The 20,563-nt window shown below is 32.4% G+C and overlaps 1 protein-coding gene across 4 annotated transcripts in view; it reads right to left on the reverse strand.

The window, feature by feature from the left end:
- The window catches only part of LOC148611517 (myc box-dependent-interacting protein 1-like), a 44,317-nt gene extending 27,588 nt beyond the window's left edge, over positions 1–16,729 (reverse strand). For all 4 annotated transcript variants that reach the window (XM_088592162.1, XM_088592159.1, XM_088592161.1 and 1 more), the window contains exon 1: positions 16,592–16,729. In XM_088592162.1, coding sequence (XP_088448288.1) covers positions 16,592–16,660 — 69 coding nt within the window. In that variant the 5' untranslated portion in view covers positions 16,661–16,729. The remainder of the gene's footprint in view (positions 1–16,591) is intronic.
- Positions 16,730–20,563: the final 3,834 nt, after the last annotated feature.

Below are 20,563 nucleotides of genomic sequence, written 5' to 3' on the forward strand. Positions count from 1 at the left end.
TGACAGGTAAAATACAGGTAAACAAACACTAAATGTTGATGTTGTAGAAGGTGGAAATAGTGGTATTCTTGTCAAATAAAGGTGTATTAGGGGACAAGGGTCGCTTTTGATGTCCTTTAGCCTGTCACCATTGAACACATAGGACATTTATTAGAAAATATGTTATCTCCACATTTCATTGCCTGGGTGGGTTGGCATATAAGTGAAGATATATTTGACAATGAAAAGGTGAAGTGACCAGAACAAATCCAGTTAGTGGCATTATGACATTCTCCAATTTCATGTAAATATTATTTACGATATATCATTGCCTCCATATTTACATTATAACCGCCACAGGAAAAATAACAACAGAAATATTTTAATAGTAAAATTACTACCAAGTGTAGTGTGTTGACATCCGTTTTGAGCAGAACTAAGTCCTGTCTCCTGGTACAATGGATTGAATAATGAATTTCCTCTTATAATTGTTATGTTTATCTCAGTTACCAAATACAGTTCTCATATCATTGTTCACATCAAATTTTAATTGTAATTTATTTCATCAAAAGTGCAAAAATCTTACTCTCCATCATAATCATGTCCCTGAAATTCAGAAGGTTCATTTGTTTTTCATGCTATCAACTAACTTATATCTAATCAATCAAAAATGCATGATAAAGTGCCCATTACCTCTTCTGTAGACCTATAACTGCTAACTTGTAGGATGAGAAAAAACCCTAGGGAATAAATGATACTCATGAACTACCTGGAATACACTTACCAGAGTACAGTACTAAACTGCATCATAAGATATGGATAAGTACAGAGTATGGCAAAGCTAAATTATATAGCAAAATATACCTCTGTACAAGATATGGCTATGATTTAAAAACCCTTCTATGTTAACAGTGGGGTATTTCATGAATATGTGTGACATATACTTCCAAGGATAGGGTTTGGGATAGCACAAAAGAATATTCCCTGCAGAATTTCCCCGCAGAATGAATATAAGCATGTTCATCAAGTACCAAAGTGACATAAAAGGACCTTAACATTGTACCTAAGTAGATACAAACTGAGCTTAATTTATACAAAATGACAATACATGTAGCCCTGTACAAGAATATTTCATGAAGTATTTGTACAAGCATATTACCAGTACATGTAGCCTTGTACAATTATATTATGGGTAGCCTTGTACAAGTAATTATTACAGATAGCTTTATGCAAGTATATTACATGTAGCCTTGTACATGCATATTCGTGCAAAAATTAAAGATAATAAACATCTGTCGTGAAGCACATAAAATGCATATTCAATCCGAAGTTCTGTAAGTACGATAAAATCTAAAACAAAAACAAAAACAGCTCCTTTGCAACAAGGAATAGTTATCAAAATCATTCAAAGCATATTTGATTTATCCTTAATTTGTAGACAGACGGAAAAATACCATAGTAAGTCCATCAATTGATAAAAACAAAGATCAAAACAGCAGCTACCCTTATGTTGGAGTATGTTCTACCACTGATATGGTTGTAATCCATCACCATATAAACTCTAGTCAATGCATTGTTTACCTTATATAAATAGTTAAGTATATAAATACGAGTAGTTTATCACTTTTCCTAATAAATCTTTGTCTATGTTAAAACCCTCTTCACACATAATTATATACAGTTCACAATGCTGCTGATTAAACATTAAAGCCAAAAACCTTTGAAGGTCAAATTTATCATAATATCTGAAACCTAATACTGCATAGATAAAAAGGAAAAAAAAATCCTTGTGGCCATTCAGAGTAAATAATTTTCTACTTAACTTGAAGTGAAGGACATTTACAATATTTTGACCATAGACTTCAGTTAAACACCTTGCCTATTGAAGTTACACCAAGTGGTGGTTCGGGACCTGGTCAAATCAGATTTTTCAAACTTAATAAAAATGACATTAAAATTTTACAAATTTTTGTGTTAATTTTGGGTCAGATCAACCACACAAGATTTTTCAATTGGAAAGTAATTTGCTTTAGAAAAATGTATAAAATCATAACTCTTGAAAATTTCAATGAACTATGAAAATTCATTAAAGTATTTTAAGCAGCACAAAGTAACTTCAAAACATAGTAAACTATTAATTAGAAGATTTCTCCTTATACTGTCTTAAATTAGAAAGGGTTTTTTGTACAAAAGGAACCCAAAAAATAAGTTAAGTAAACTAAATCGACATATAAACTAAAAATATTTTAAACATCTTTCAAACTTGAAATCATGGATCAGTTTTCAATGATCACAATATGTCCATAATGGACAATCAACTAGGCCTACTTGAAGACAGAAATCTGATATGGTCAGTGGACTGAAATCAATACTATACTGAGCCTTCCAACTGGAAAATCCGTCCAAAGCCTATTAACTATGGAGCTAGTGTATCTATTCTGTCAAGTGTAGATCTTCTCCTGATTGTTTCACTTTTATTATCCCCTTTTTAAATGTTTCTGACAATTATATGGTTCAATATCAGATTTTCTTGACTGTGAAATTTTCTCAACCATAATATCATTTCATCAACACCCATTTAAATACCTGCCTATTATTATGTTATAGTACAAAAACTTTGAGTTTTGGTACATTTTTATTTTGGTAACATAATTTTTGGATGCTCTGAATGCTTGAAAGCACCCACAATTGATTTCAAGAGTGGTAAACTTAGTCAGATTCTATCAATTGGTTATAGGTATCATTTCAATCTGGAATGAATTTAAATATTTTGAAAATGAGTTGGCTTACCTTCTAAGCAGAGGTTGAAAGAAATAATTTTGCTCCTTATTTTTTCAGAATTCAAATTAAAATCTGAATTCAAATGACACATAGAAATATGTAGAGTATTGATTAACTGATCAAGGCCAAAGCATAAGAAACTTAAGTTTATTTATTCAACGGGTCGTAGTTTTCCTTTCCTCGTTTGTCTACCCCGGACTTGACTTTTTATGAGCAACTCTGCAGGTGTTTCTAGAAAAACAGTTTTTAGTGGAGTCCAAGTTGCTCATTTGCTTTTGTTACTTTGTATGTATGATTTTAGTTACTTTATGTTCTTTGTTGTGTATGTCTGTTTTCCAAGTCTGGTCTTTATCCCTGGATTACATTCTTTTGATTACCGCTATAACCTTGGTTCCTTTGATCACTCTTTCCATTGAAAATATTCTTCCTGATTGTGACTTCACTTAGGCTAAACTCATATGTTTATGTCCTTACATAAATGTACGAAAATGGATTCAGCTGGATCTATACCACAAAACATTAAACTATTTATACCTTAAAATTCCCAGAAGAATCTATTAACTGTTCATAATGTTATATATTTACCCTGCTCTGGAGACTATAAAAAAAATTTGAAATAATATGCTATAATCTACATGCAGCTGAATACTGTATAGGGAGAATTTTTGCCAGGTGTTTAGGGGTACATGTATGTCTATAAACCGTTAAAACGCCAAAAAAAATTCCACCAATTTAATTATCTATAACATAAAGCAACACTTAGCATCAGCAAAAATCAGTATTGACAAAATTTTTGTACACTTTTTTTGCCTCAAAATTGCCAAATTTAATACTTGCCAACATTCTAATTCATTGATACTTGCATTACTAATACATGTCCTTTTTCTGTTCCATTTATAGGTACTGTTTCAATGATCTTTGCATGCTCAGGAGAGGGGGGGGGTCCAATACTTTGATGGGGGGTGCCACTGGGATTCTGTAACCCCAACCTATTCATACATTTTGCTTTTGAAAAAATGTAGACCTTTTCATATATTTTGTCAGATAAAAAGACTTAATCCAATATATATAAGGAGTGTTCCCTTGATTATGATACACTAGGACATATAATAACAATATTCATCATGCATTTATTCTACAAAAATAAAAAATAATTACAACAGATAATGGGACAAGTATGTTTTTGATTACCCATATTTGTTATGTAAACTCTATTGATCACCCATATAATTTGTAATGTAAACTCTATTGATTACCCATATAATTACGTTCGTTTTTCCCCATCTATTCACACAATTGCAAGCTTGAAAATGGTACCTATTCCAGCTGCATGTCTTATCACCTTATGTATAGGAAGTGGGCTCCTGAGTTTGCAAGTCCATTAAAGACTGTAATTAATGCTTTTTTCACATGTTGCCCAATCAATTTCTATACTTTTTTTCAAATACTCCTGCTAAAAGATGAAGATTACACCAGAAAAGTACTAGTCTAGAAAAAATAAATATAAAAAATTTTCAAGACATATTGCAAAGATGTTGTTGCAGTCTTTCCAACATTTGTCCAATATCTTTTCTTTTCACATATTTTACAAGTTCAAAACAAACAAAAATATAAAAAAAATTGTAAAAACCAGGGCATGTTTGTGTTATACAACAGAGAAGCCAAAAGTTTTTTGAATTTATCAACAAACAACTTTTAATGCACATCTTTTCAGGTACCAATCATCCATAAATGAATTATAAAAGAGTAGAAAACCAGTTAAATTTGGAGAAATAGAATTTTTTAACAGTCTGTCACAGCAGAATACAATATATTGATATGCACTGTGAAATATGATCCAGGCTGTGTATTACTAGTCTCTTTGTTCACTTTCTATTGCAGAGCCTTTCTTGGATTAGTTTCAGTGAACCTTATCCACATAAAGTTATTTACAATGTAGTCATTTACATCAATTCTATCTATCGTATAGCCTGACTTTAAGTCAAGTTATCAGATGTCATAGAATTATTTGTAGAGGATCCTTTTGTAAACATCATCTTAGCACCTGTAAAAAACTCCATTTGCATTTTCATCAGCTGCATTTGAAACTCCCTATCTTCCCTGCGCCTTTGGTCCTCTCTGTCCATGTTCATTTTAAACATCCGTTCCTGAAATTCCATCTGCATTTTCATGAATTTCTCCTCCATTTCTATTTGTCTCTGTGACCATTTATCCTCTAATTTCATGACTATGTCAATAATATCACTTGTTGAGCTTTCAGATTCAATCCTCCTCTTTTTCACACTTGGCAAGTCTCCTAACGAGGGCCTTTTGAAACTCTGTAACTCAGCAGTAGATGTAGGTCTTGGATACTCTCTTGTAGTTGAGGTAGCTTTTCTATGACAGTTTGATTCTCCACTTGATGAGGGTCTTTCAGGAAACTTATTTTCTGTGAGGTTGTAAGTACCACTGTTAAATCCATGTGGTTCATCACTAACATCATCAAAGTCAACTGGTTCCTGTTTACATTGAAAATCTGTATGCATTTGCTCTTGACTGGTGCTAAGGGAACCAGTATGATTAAATGATCTTTCTCTCTCTGATGTTTCAACAATTTGCATTCCCCTTGGAACAACTCTTGATATAGCACCTGAAAAGGAGAAAATGTGTATCACAATTTAAGTTTGATCTATCTGCACTGAACATAGAAAACTTGTTGGTGACTGTAGTGCAGGTAAACTTAACAAGTTGGACTTAATTTTCACTTTAACTTAAAAATATGGCTTTAGAACACAGAAACTTGAGTGGTATTGTAAAATGTAGATTTGGTCTAAGGTAGGTACTTGTCCAAAGGCATTCCTTATCCATTTTCGAATTTACAAAAAAATGACCTTTTTTTTAATCAAGACAAAAAACTAAGCAATGAGTTCTTTTTTTTCTTATTTCGAAGTCTTTCTGACTACCTAGAAAAACTGTGTGATACCCTCCAGTCATGCCCCTTCTGAAAGTTTCATGAAATTCCATATACCCAGTAGCGGTATAGGAGAAGTAATGAAGAAAGCGATGGGTACCCCTCTGTGTAACAGAAGGAAGTACCTCTACATGTATCATTATATTCCCTGCACCCACTCAAGAAGAATATTTCAAAAATTTAACCTCCAAAAATTTAACTGTACCCCCCCCCTCCCCTAATCTAAAATGCTGGATCTGCCCCTGTTCAAAATATGTCTAGCTTATTTTGTCTAGTCATAAAAATATGTGTGAAATTTTCAATAGATGTATCTATGTCAAAAATTAGTATTGTTCATTCTCATACTATAAAAAACATATTTCAATCTACAATTTTATAGGAGTCTTAGTCATACATACTAATCTGATTATGACTGTTACATCCAGCATCTCTCCCATCCAAGTCTTCCAAGTCACTATCTGAAAAAAAATCAATGTTTCAACTCTTCCACCTCTTCAAAACTTTTATCACATGTGTGACATTGTACAATGGAACCAAACAGTTATCAAAATTGAAACATTCATTTCACCTTGTGATTATATCAACAACCAGACAAATCAAACAGTGTTGTCAGAACTAAACATATTCAAAAAAATTCTGTTTTCTTCAATAACGATGTTCTTATTCATATGCATATACATTTCAAACTTTATATAAAATAAATATAAACAATAAAATCTATTATCCATAAATCCATATACGGTTTTCACTGTAGTTTACTTAATCAAAGTATCATGAAATAATTTCTAAATAACCAGAAATCAATCTGAACCAAACATTTTCTGAATTCCATTCACAACATCAAATTAAATGGACTTTTAACCTGTGTAAAGCAAAAAATTGCTTTAACCAACATATTCTTCAGTCCAAAGGGTGTAGAGTTTTGTGAGGTTACACTGTACCTTTTTATATAAAGGTTTGATATCTTACCTAAATTTTTTGACAGGTTAGTGTCAGAATCATTTTCGTCACCAGAAAGATAAGAAGTATCAATCATCTGCATAGAACTAGGTTGTCTTTCCATTACTTTCCCTATCTTATCTTGAAGAGATGACTTTGTCCTGACAGAATCACCATGTTGTCTCTTCAATGCTCGATACTCTGATTTAAGACTTTTCACTTTATTCCTACACTGTTGCCACGTAAGTTTAAATTCTCTATCCTCATTCATTAGGTCAGCTATCTGTTTGAAGATGTCTGAATTTCTATACTGAGCATCAAGCCTCTCTTGAATCTCTTCATTTGCCCATATATCAACCAGCTTGTCTACACTAACAGTATCCCATATAAAAGCCATGATTTCTTTACCTAATTTGTCAGTAATCCCAATATGCTAATCCAAAAATGTTCTTCAGTTCAGCAAGTTCATTTCAAAACAGCTTTCAAATAAAACACACATTTCTAACCTAATACATGTAACTCCAATATATTTATGAACTATTCATATAATATGGTCTACATGCAAGTTCACTTAGGTGCCCATTTATTCCTCTGTTCAGTGCAACAAAACTATGTCATCTAATATACATCATGTAGAACTGATCCTGTTACACATATAAATGTGTAGTGATTCAGGATTGATCATGTGATCAAGTGTCAAGGCCATTCACATTCTAATCTAGATCAGACAAGCCTTAGTGAAGAAAATCAATAAGTAAACCAAAATATGTAGATGTGAACTAAAACCACATTATATCCATATTAAATTGTCTGTAATCAACACAAGTACTCATTCAGATCTAGTTTAGCTTGTATACCATGCCATAAAGGGTAATTGTTACATTCAGTTTTCTCCTATTTAAAGCTATTTATGTACAATGTGTCACTTCATGTGCATGCAATGAGTTTGCCATATTTTTAAATCTATTTTGTATTGTGCTATCTGAAATTGATTTTAATTATATGGCATTAAAAGCACAATGCTAAGCCTAAATAACCTAAATAAATTCCCAGACAGGTTTTTTTATACAATGTACTGATGGAAGGAATGTTACTCTATGACAGGGGTAAAAATTAGGAAATACAAGCTGGTAGCCCAGACCAAATGTTTGTTAATTTTTTTATGTGTTCAATTAAGTATTACCCAAAAGCATGATAGCCCAGCTCTAAATATAGTAGCCATGGGCTACTGGGTGACTGCTAATTTTTATCCTAGTAACAGTATGATATTACAGATGAATTTTAAACAACTTCACTATTATTTTTAAATCACTCTCTTTTAATATTGTTATGTCACAGACACATGTTTATTTTTGTAAATTTCCTGTCATGAATCTGAGTTATGTAATACTTTATAAATCAGAAGGCAGAAAATTCTTTTGAGTTATAGTCATTTCATACACTGATTAATCATTAATTAAATGAACAAATTAATACATGTATATTTCTTCTGATCATGAAGGAAGGTTTTTCTAAAAAGTTGTAAATACCCAATAGACCCTCCCCTTTCTTGCTTAATTTCTGATCAGGCTCAGTTGATACTTGTACTTCTGTGAGGTAAATGCTACTGCCTCCCATAAAAACTCAACAGTTTCCATGTATTTTTAATGATTTCACAGATGTCCAATCTGTGTCTGTTCAAAAATTGGCACAAAAGGATCTATTATGTCTATAATTTACAAAAATTTTGTTTAAATTCTTGAATGAAACTCAAGATCTTGTCTCATGAGAAATAATGTACCAAAATTTGTTCTGCTTTTAAATTTGAATTTAATGGGTCAAGGGCCTGGACATACACAAATTTTCCCTACCTTGTGTCCAAAAGTTTTACTCCTATTTATAGAAGACCCAAACAATAATGCATGTAATAGTTGTTCATAAAACTCAACTTAATCATGCATCATGTTCAAATATTTTAAATACATTATTTTAAAACTGAAATCTCCTTACAACTTAACATTTTTAAATAAGTCATTTGAAAAAATATAATCCTGAAATTTCAAATTTCCTGGAAAAATGTTAGAATTTCCTTCTCATTTAATATACTTCACTTATGGTACAGCTATAATAAAGCTTATTTGTAAATATACATGTTGCTATTATAACAATCTTGCAGGCTATACATTTACAGTTTTTATTCTATGACAGAGATCATATTATGCATGATAATTTTGCTTATAATCAGGAACCATGGGAAAAAAGACAATTTCGCTACTGTAATAGGTACGAATACTTCAATTATTTTCAAGTATGTCTATCTTAAGTTGAAGTCATCAACCCAGATTTGAAAAAAAAACGTCTGGAGGTCCAGAAAACAAAGCCTATCTTGAAAGAGTGTTACATTTACAACAACAAAAAAACACAAAATATGATAACAGAGTTTCAAGGTCAAAGGGCACCATGAACCCTGGTATCTAAAACATTGTCTACCAACATGCAAAATATTAAAAGCCTTACTTCAAATGCAAAGAAAGGTACAGCCAGGACAAGACTTTTAATGGACAGATAAACTGAAAGATCTGCCATTTTTTGTGGCAGGGTTCTCATTACATGTAGTTACATGTATAGAAAACTGATACCCTTTTAATAATAAAACCTATTGCTGGCGGGACTGCTATACAGGTTTAACAATACAATCCAATGCAGGTGGTACTGCTATATGGGTTTTAACACAGTGATTTTGTTACCATGAATTAACCTCCGATTATAGGCTATTTCCCCTAGCAAAATAATTTCAAATCATGCAAAATTCCAAAAATTCCAGTTAACCCCAGTTTTTTCTATTCCCAATCAGCCATTTTTCTTCCCAAACCTAACAGGAGGGGCACCTTTGAAAAAAAGTAACAAAATTACAGTAACATCTCCTATCTCTTTAATTTCATGCATTATTTAAGGGAAAAATGCCCAATAACAGTCTGTAACATACCCTTTTCAAATTAAATATGTTCCAAAAAGGGAAAAGGAATAGCATAAACAATTAAAAATAAAGACTAAACAATATGATATAAATGTACTACGATTTGTGAGCTTGCCAAATGAGAAAATACATGTACATGATGTTTTGGGATATTTATATAACTTGCACAACATCATCAAGTCAGATTCATCCACTGTTTTTATTCTAATGAATAATTATATAATAGTTATGCACAGTCACTTCCCAAACCTTAAACTGTGCCAATGTGACGTGTGTTCAGGAATTTAGCAGTTAAAGTGTTTCCTGTCAGAGTTAACAAGTACCATGGCAGTCTTTGCCACCTAAATTTCAAAGAAGCCCCTACCCTTAATCTGAAAAAAAATTCATATAGGATATACTGGCTTGGAAGCAAAATTTCTGCAAGCCTGCCTCTACTTTCACTATCATTGGCTGGTGGAATTTTTACTGTAAACAGTTTTGACCTATATAAGTATAACAAGAAAACCAATGAGCACAAAAAAAATTAAATAACTTACAAACAGCCCATGATACACTTGGTCCCTAAAACCTTGTCTTTATCAGCACCCTCAAAAAAACATGCCCCAACAGCAAGTACATGCATCAATCAAAATACTATGAAACATGTCTATATCAAACCAAGAACAACCCAAAAACCTGTTCAAACCAGACACTTTTCAGTTTCTTTAAGACTTTTTATCAATTAAAATGTATTTTGAACCTTGGTAAACCAAACACTTGTCTAAACAGAATCAATTTATAGCCCAAAAAGGGGTTCGTTTTAAACAAGTTTCCATTGTACATGATATTGAAGGAGTAGACATGATAGACCAATGGAGAAATGAACTCATCATTGTATGGAACTGGAAGTACCATAGCCATAAGTCAAAAATGTAAAATTTGAAAAATAATAAAAATCTTATGGAAGCTTTATTTATAGAAATAAACAAATCATCAAAGTTACATGGAAATGACTGAAGGTATGGCTGTAATTGGCTGAAAACTTAAATGATTTATGTAACTCAACAATGAGTGAAGATGGTGATAGTGTACTCGAAGAGACAGTCGATGTTCACAGAAGCAATACAGACAATTTCAGGGAGTATCCACCATGGAGTAGTCTGATAATTCATGTGTTGACTGACTTAAATGACCCATCTACCCCTAGTTTGCATGACCTGAATATTAAAAACAAATGTCTAGATTCACAGAACTTGAATTTGCCCAACTTTATTCCCAACAAAGAATACACAGCTAAATTAGATGAAGAACTTTCAAATCTATCTAAAGAGTTAAACATTTCAAAATTAATAGAAATCACATATGACTCAGAAGATGTAATAACTTGATACCATAGTGTGCTAACAAGTAGGGCTAGGTCTGAATATTTAAACATCCTTGAAGAATGTACATGTAATCCTGATGATTTAATAGGAGGAAGTACAATGTATCACAGAATGCAAAGTTAAAGACATCATTAGAACACTAAAGCAAAAGAAAGCTAGTGGGCATGACAGAATACAAAATGGACATTTATTGTACGGAGTTGAAATAGTAATAAGTTGTCTCACTTCGTTCTTCAATTTGATTATCCGGAAAGATAGTAATCCTCTCGATTGGAAGTCTGGATTACTCATACCACTGCACTGCATAAGCTGAAAACGAACCCTGATATTTACAGACCTATTACTCTTTTGCCAAGCATATCAAAATTATTTGACCAAGTTATCAAAAATCATTTAAATTGTATTTTGGAAAAGACCCCCTTCCAAAATCCCCAACAAGAAGGTTTCCAAAAAAACCTCAGTTGCCTAACAGCATCCTTTAATCTCCAAGAAACAATTTTTCATAATAATTAACTACATAGTAAAACTTATGTTGCCTTTCTTGACAGCAGGAAGGCTTTCGACACTAGTTGGAGATTAGGTCTTATGTATAAATTACATAAAAATAATGTTAAAGGTAAACTGTGGATGATTATTAACGATTTACATTTAAGTACACAGAGTGCTGTTGTAGTTAACCAACATCAATCAAAATAATTTCCTGTTTCAGAAGGAGTAAGGCAAGGTAATGACCTGTCTGGCTTACTCTATTTGGTTTTTATGAATGATTGAATAGTAATATGGGCATTTTCAATCTTGGTAGTTGTGCTCCAGCCCTTGCTGTTGACATAGCATGTATTGCAATGTCACGGGTAGCACTACAATGTATGTAGATGTCAGTTTTAGATTCTCTCAAAAATGGCACTTTACCTATAATGCAAGTAAGTCATGTATTTTGCAATTTTCAATGAATAATGAAAAGAAAAGTCATGGAATACTGGTGATGAAACGATTCCATATTCTGCCAATTATTCGCATCTTGGTATAGATTTGACGTCCAACATTAAATCTAGAGACAGGACTGTAAAGGAAAAAATGTTTATTTTGCTTTATATGGTGTCTTTTCCCAAAGAACAAATTTTATGGCATTAGTTAGATTATACAAAACTGTCGTATTACCAAGTGTAATGTATAAATGCGAGTTGTGGAACAATCTCAAGTCTGTGGAAATATCAACTCTGAACTGTTTCCAGCATTTTATAGTTAAAAGCATACTTGATTTAAAAACTGCCACCAGATCATATATGTGTGAAAGTACTATTGGCCTATCTCCAATAGTGAGTTCTATACATAAAAGAAAACTATTTTTTCTCCAGAAAATGCAGTTATTTAAAGACATTAGAAATGCATTCATTATTACCAAACTAATAACTGAAATTCCTAATTCAACCGCTCATGTAGTCTGCGATGTTTGTAACCTCAATTATATCAACGTCCATGTTCATGTGTGCTGTGCTTGCTCCTGCACAGAGGAATACCGTGAGATATGGAGGGTAATAATAATAGAGAATTTTGAACTGCCACTGTGTCTTGAACTATTTTCATACGACAACGAAACATTAATTCAAAATCTTCTCAGTCGTGAGCCTATATTTATGTTCAAAAGCGATGATTATACATACTTTGTTCCACTATGCCACTCCCATGTTCCACAATTTGTCGCCAAGTTCGACCAATCACCAACTGATTCTTTAGTAATGCACAATGTGTCATTAGCAAATCATTTATTTGAGTAAATTTTATTACTTCTTTTTCAGATCACATTCTATATGGTATGTGTGATATATATGTATACTTCATCATTAATTGTGCTTTGTTCTTCTCTCCTTTAGTTTAGTGTTGCTTTAATATAATGTTTCATTATATAATCTCATTTAAGAGGAAATGAATGAATGAATGAATGAACATTAACCAAGTGAAATGATAAAAATAATTTCTTCCTGTATGAACTTTAGCTAAACCCATAAGGTAGGCAGATTTTCCATATCATAAGATTTTGTTCAAATACCAGTGAGGAAAGAAAAAATCTGATATCATAAAATGATTCTCAGAATTCTCAATAGTGGAGTACATGTATATGCCAACTTCAGAAAAACTAAATAAACAGTGGTCTATTTCACAAAAGAAATTGTATGCAAAATGAGTCGTAACTTATGACGTCACAATATTTTGATCTATAGTGATGGACAGCATAATTTACATGTACAACTAATTTTACACTGAAAAGGACTGCAAGGGTAGATCCAGCCTCCAGGATTTGAGGTTTAAGGAGGCATATGACACATTTAAATGATAGGTTGAGTGTTATACTTATTTTGATAAGTTAATGTTTTAAATAAATCAATCAGGTTATTGTTTGATCCCATTTTAACTGTTTTATACCTTGAGCATTTAGACAGGGAACAAGACTGTCAAGCTCAAACTTATACCCTAATCAAAGAAGTTACTGACCACTTTAAGGGGCTCATGGTAAAGGAAAACAAGCACAAGATGAGGGAGCTCCTAGATGTAGGTCAAAATCCAACTTATACCAACCAAAGTGCTGTTAGCACTGCCGGTTTTTGCTTCTTGTGAAAATTGTAGCATGAACAAAATTCAATAGATGTAAAATAAAACTATAATCATACATTTGCATTTCCCATATTATTTAGAACTGTTTTTCCTAATATGTATATGTATAAACTGAATTTCAATCAATAAATGATTTCTGAAGTAAAAAATGTAATCAATAGCTAAATAGTATCCAACTTCACACACATTTACAAATTTTGTTATGTTTCATTTATTTCCCAATTTTTTAAATCTGTTCAAAAGTTAATTTGCAATCACATTTAAAAGTATTTCAACAGAGTATTATCCTATACTGTAATTATACTCTAATAGAACTAATTTCATCTTAAGAAAATGATTTCCATGATCAACATATTAAAATGTTCAAAACAAGACATTTTTTATCAATTTCAAATTTCCCACCAATATTACTTGGTTAAAATCACTGCTATTCATTATCTGATTATTAACCATAAAATATTGATGATAAGATTGATATTTTGACTGATAATTGTACTAAATGGAACATGCTTAAATTAAAGCTTCTTGGTACACTCCTTGAGACATTTAGGTTTCCCGCACGCACAATACCCGAATGCACACTAAACGCTCACCAAACACACAATTAACTAACGCTTCTATCGTGCGTTTAAACGCACGATAAATGAATGCTCCAAGTGTGCGTTTAAACACATGATAAACAAATGCTCCCAGCATGCGTTTAAACGCACGATAAATGAACGCTCCCAGCGTGCGCTTAAACGCATGATAGACGAACGCTCACATCGTGAGCGTTATGTGTGCCAACCAGAATAACTTTTTTAGTAAAAAATGTGAGACTTTCAAAAAAAGTTTTCATGTCCAGCGTGACATAAAATGAAGACAAAAAAATAGAAAATAAAATTAATGAAATTATATAAATTAATAATTGCAAAAAATATAGAAATAACAGTTAAATCAAGGAAATGATCAAAGTTAAAAAATAAATGAACACTTCTATCGTGCGTTTACAAGTACACTCCCAGCAAGTGTGTTTAAACAAACGCTTCTATCGTGCGTTTTAATGAACGCAAAACGATGTGTAAATGCACGATGAACATCTCAAGGAGTGTACATTACTGCAAGAACTTCATTCCCCAAATGCTAATTTATTAATAAACATCGAAAAAGGAGTCCCGCAAATCTTCAGTTCATTTGAAGACCAGATTTTAATTTTATCTGCAGAAATAATAGAATATTATTGAGATGAATAATTGCCAGAAACATATTTCCATGTTATAAAGAATGTATTGCATGGTATAAAAGGAATTACTTTTTGACAACATTTATGTGTGGTATTCAGAAACAGTAGGGAAGTTCCAGGCATTAACCCACAAAATAAGGTATTTTGATAAATCAAAAACCCAACAAGTCTTAATTGGTTTTCTCTGCCAAATGAAGGGAATGTAAAGAATATATTGATAATTGGTCAACTGGAAGTCTTAAAAATACAATGTATGGCAACATGCCTTCCTTTAGGTTTTTGGAAGTTGCTTCTGTTAGATACAAGTTCATGTTAGTACATAAATGGTTATTAATTTATTTTTCTTAAAGTCTCACATTTTTTACTAAAAAAGTTATTCTGGTTGGCACTTCATTTCTATATACAGCCTCTTTATATTAAACATGTTCATATTGCATCCACTTGAAATTGTACATATACCTGTAACTTACTATTTATATAAACCAAATAAAAGAATTCTTTACTCATAATTAATAACATATTTTGCACCTTGCAGGTATATATTGTATTATAATGCAGTTTTACACCTTAATAGTACTAAGAACCATCCGTCACACTACCAAACTTAGCCTGAAGTCAAATATAAAACATGATACGCCTATCATACCATGGTTTGACATGAACTTGTCCCCTGTCATACATTCTCAGTTTACAATACATTTTTGCCACATAGCAAAGTTCAAAGGTCACATACCTACAAAACTTTTTTTATCATAAAATACATTGTAAAGTGGCTGTAAGAATTAAATTTGGAAAAATTAACATAAACTTAACAGGAGTATACATGTATTACCATTTTCTGTTTCTTAAGAAAATGCTTTAACTAAAAATAGTTAAGAATGTTACATGTTATCAAATTACTTCTTACAATTATGTTCAATATTCAACTACTCCAGGAAAGTATTTTTGGAAGCTCAGGTCAACATGTTTGTTGAATAATATTCTTGGACTTAATATAAAATTTACTTTAAAGTGGTCTGTAAAATTGCAATAGATACATGAACATGTCAGTGTTGTTCAGTCAGGTTTTTAGTATAAGATTTATTTTATGGAACAAAATCATGCAGTAGCTGGTCTAATATAAAAAAAAATTGAGTCAATCTATAACATGGCTAATATTCAGTTAAAACACTTTCCAGTCCTATAACAACAACACAATGCTTCAGAATTGAAAAAACAAGAGGTTAAACTTAATAACCAATAAAATCATGGACACAAGAAAATCAACTTAAAATAATTGTTAATGAATAAATTTCTTTTTGAAACCATAAAACCTGCAGTGAGTATAGTGTCAAAAAAATGATTGTTTCATTACTTAACAAGATTTTGAGGAAAACAAAATTGGAATATCAAGAGCATCTTTAATGCCGTTGAATTGTTGTCTTATTTGTTAAGTTCTGACCATGTAGAAGAAGTCATTACTACTGGTTGACACTTCCGCATCAGCATCTTTTAACTAGATGTGAAAACATTCAGCCAAACTAATAAAGTAGCTAGGAGGGTGAATAAAAGATAAATATTTAAAAATCAGTATACAAATACAGCGATTTTTATACAAGGACCTGATATGATAAGTTGACACAATATATTTCACGCACACTTGAACATACAACTATCGCAATTTAAGCAGACACCTGTCAGGAAAATGGATATTTTTACCAAATAAAACGTATTGTCATGCCTTTTTAGACAACTCGTGGATAGAAAATTACTGTTTCTTCGATTTATAAAGTTGTACACATTTTTCTTACCTTTGTTTTTGTTCGCGTTAATCTTTTTTGAGCTTTACTTATAAATCCACCTTTATTATGGTCTGCCATGGTTGAATGGCAAACAACTTATAACACAACTTTTCTGATTGGCTATTGAAAAGGTGTCCAGAGCATATTTTATAACTGTGGATTGGTTAAATATCTGAGGCCTTGTTTAGGGATAAAAAAAGCTGGGGTGCTTTTGGAGGGATCTTTTAATTAGTTGGACTGCTAAATTGTAAAAATCATCAAGAAACAAAAACAAAGAAATAAAACAAAACTTAAACAGCAAAAATTAGTGTTGATCAATGGCATTGGGTCACGGTTCAGAGAATAGAATAAAACTCACTGCCGGTCTGTTTTATTCTGTGGGGGCATCATTTACGTCTTTTTTTTATCAAATTTACTGATGAAAACCACAAATTTATCAATATTAAAGACGGATACCGACCCCTGCACCCCTGGTTCCACCACTAGAGGGTGCATTTTACCACACAAGTTTTATTTCTTGAACCCGGATACATTTACTCAAATACTGTTGGGCAATACGAATTTGATGTTCCTTTTTGGGGGGATTTTTTCACGCCAACCCAACTAAAAATTGATGCAAGGTTATATAATCAGTACGAGGTTGTAAATTTGATATATAGCGATATAGGGGATTTAATATATAATACGATGAAATACTTTTTTTAAATATTTTATTTGAAATATTGTCCCCCTTTCATAAAGCTATTTTTTATCATTTTTTTAAAACTTCAGACAATGATGTTTTCACTTGGTTACAGAAAATTATGCTTAAATGCCGAAATTATTCTGTTAAACTTTCCTGTATATACATACGTCAACAATGCAATAAACGTGGGATGTACACAAAAAAATAATAATCGGTCTGAGAAATTCAGTTTTGCGTTGTCAGTCTTCATTGGCGGATTCAGGCGGGGGCTTGGCGGGCGTGCGCCCCACCCCCTAAAATTTGCAAAGCATGGATTGTCAGGGGCAGATTTAGGCGGTTTTCGTTGAAACTTTAATTTCTCGCTAATTTTACCACAAAAGATATCTACATTGAACCCACACTAGAAGAATATTTCAAAAATTTAACCTACAAATCGCTCCGCTCGGCGAAATTTTAACCGTGCGCCCCCCTAATCTAAAATCCTGGATCCGCCCCTGGTCTTGTAGTTCGATCTGAAACAACATACAGAAAATCGGGTGTATAGATTAAACAAATGTGAAAATAACTCTTGGAAAAAAATTAGTGTAATGCCACAGAGATTAGAATCTTAATTTAAAAGATTCGCATCGTTAAGATTATCTGTACACTTATAGCTTGAAAATAGTCATTGTGCTGCTTTTTATCAATTTAGATCGAAGATCAGAATTGATATAGCAGTCGCCAGAGCCTTTAGATTTGTAAAGCCTGTTAGCATCTGTAATTATAGTGCACTACCGCAGGAAAATAGTCCCATTGGCTTATCTCATTAAGGTTCGAATGCAGATAGTTGGGTCCACTTTATAGGTATTTCTAATACATCATAATTAATTCGATGCTATTTACGCCAATAAACAAACCCAATAAACAACTTTTACTGCGAACTAAATATGCTGATTAATTTGGTTTGAATTGACAATGATTCAATTAAAAGTAGTTGATCTGCATGATGAAAACAGATTTGTTCAACGTGTCATAGTTTTCCATCCTCTTAAGTCTACCTTGGAATTGACTTTTTATGAGCAACTCGGTGGTTGTCTCTAGAAGAGCAGAGGACGCTTACCCTACCGGTTCAACTGGTCCATGCTCCCTGTTTTTAGTGTTCTAGTTGCTCATCTACTTTTGTTACTTTGTATGTATTATTTTGGTGTGTCTGTTTTCCATTTCTGATATTTGTCCGTGGATGGCATTCATTTCATTTCCGCTAGAATCCTGGTTCCCTTGATTACTCTTAGACAGACAGATTCGACCTGGAGGTCGATAAATTGAGTTTCGACTTGAAAATTTACTAACTGGGAAAGGACAACTAGTAGTTAGAGGTGAAATACCCCTGTTTCGGGAACCATTCGCCTGCACATAAAAGAAAGTAGTTCGAAATGACATGAAGTAGTCATAAGATTGCATCTCATATTTCTCATAGTTAAGTAGAGATATAAAAAACTAGTGTCATCTGAAAGCTGAATGAATCAGCAGTAGTCTTAAAACTTCAGTTCTTTACTAAGTGCAGGGTAAAATGATTCTGGACAAAAACTCTATGCCCTTGATATGACTAAATTCCAACGAAAGTAGTGATTTCTGCATCTGGCTATTTTACTTTACGGTTCTTTCTCAGAAGGCACATAACTCAAAGGTATTATGATATTTCTATTCGAGTTCACATAAAGAGTGTCCATCATAATGAAACCCCTCCAGCACCATCTGTACTCATGTAAAATTGCTATGAGCCTTATACATAGCTGAATTTAACATAGAAAGTAATGGAGAAATGATATTGTGGTATTAAGCCTTGTAGTTTAATTACAATATGTACTATGTCAAAGAGTTTGTGTTCATTTAACAGGGTGTTTCATGTAAACTGACATCAAATCTAAATATAACGCAAACTTGTGCATTGCAACGATGCATCGTGAATTTTGATGTGTGCGTTTTTTTTTTAATGTCCTTCGTAATCAGAATGATTAATTTAAAAATAAATCAAAGAATTCAATATGATAGTAACCATTTACAACAATAAGCTTGTGTTAAGATACGTTTGAATTCTTTCCCCGAACTTTTCTTTTATACCCTATTTTTGAAATTTGACGATTGTCTGAGTCGTAAAAATTCAAACGATTGATATAAATTGATGCAGTACATGAGTACTTTGATTATTTTCGCATTTTATATATATATATATATTTTTCAAATTATATAAATGTAAGATTAAACATGTTTATTAAGATTAGACATAAATTATCAAAACTTGCGTCTTTTCCTTACGAAAGTTACACATATGTCGACAAAAGCAAAACACATACATATAAAATCATATACAATAATTACTATAATGTAACAAAAAAAACGAGGAGAAGCATATATAGCATAAGGAAGAGGATATGGTCAAGCAAGGTATAGCACGTAAGAGAATAAAATGTGAATATAAAAGAGATTGCAGAAATACAGAAATATAAAGAATTAAGCTGACTAAAATGCTCAAATACATTTTCAAATATGTTTTCAATTCTGCTCCATGATAGGTGGAGTCATGGCTACCAAAGAGCAATATTTCCAAGTCTTTTATCTTCCTCAGCCAGGTAAGCAAAAGAAGTTTCTCATGGTATACATAAAAGAAAGTAATCAAGGGAACAACAATTCTGGCGGAAATCAAAAGAATGAAATCCAAGGGCAAAGACCAGACATGGAAAACAGACACACACAGAAAAGAACATAAAATAACCAAAATAATACATACAAAGTAACAAAAGTAAATGAGCAACTCGGACTCCATTAAAAACTGGGGGCATGAACCGGGTGCACCGGTAGGGCTTCTTCTGCTTTTCTATGAACACCCGCCGGGTTGCTCATAAAAATTCAATATCAGGGTAGACGAAAAGGGAAAAAATCTATGACACGTTGAACAAATCAGTTTTCATGGTGCAGATGGATACAACGTAACGATCCGTGAGTTCATGATGACGATCATAAAGCTTCTGTAGTGGTGACTTCAATTAATCTTGTAGCAACATGACCCTGTTCCTGAAGCCTAATTGTAAAAAGTCTAGCGCGATACAAAAAGTCTGCGTAGACACTGCAAGTTCTGGCATAACGTATGAGTTGTGATATGAAAACTCCATACGCAGGTGCTGAAGGGATGTTGCCACATGTGCAGATGTAAGGAAAGTAGGCAATACGGAATGAAAAGTCGTCGGGTTTGTCGTATAGTTTGGTCAATAGTTTTCCTTTACCACTGATCTCTAAGTGTATATTAAGATATGAGGCCG

Source organism: Perna viridis, chromosome 7 (genome assembly GCF_037379345.1).
Source record: "Perna viridis isolate PV_CMFRI_1.1 ecotype Kerala chromosome 7, ASM3737934v1, whole genome shotgun sequence".
NCBI classification, from domain to species: domain Eukaryota; kingdom Metazoa; phylum Mollusca; class Bivalvia; order Mytilida; family Mytilidae; genus Perna; species Perna viridis.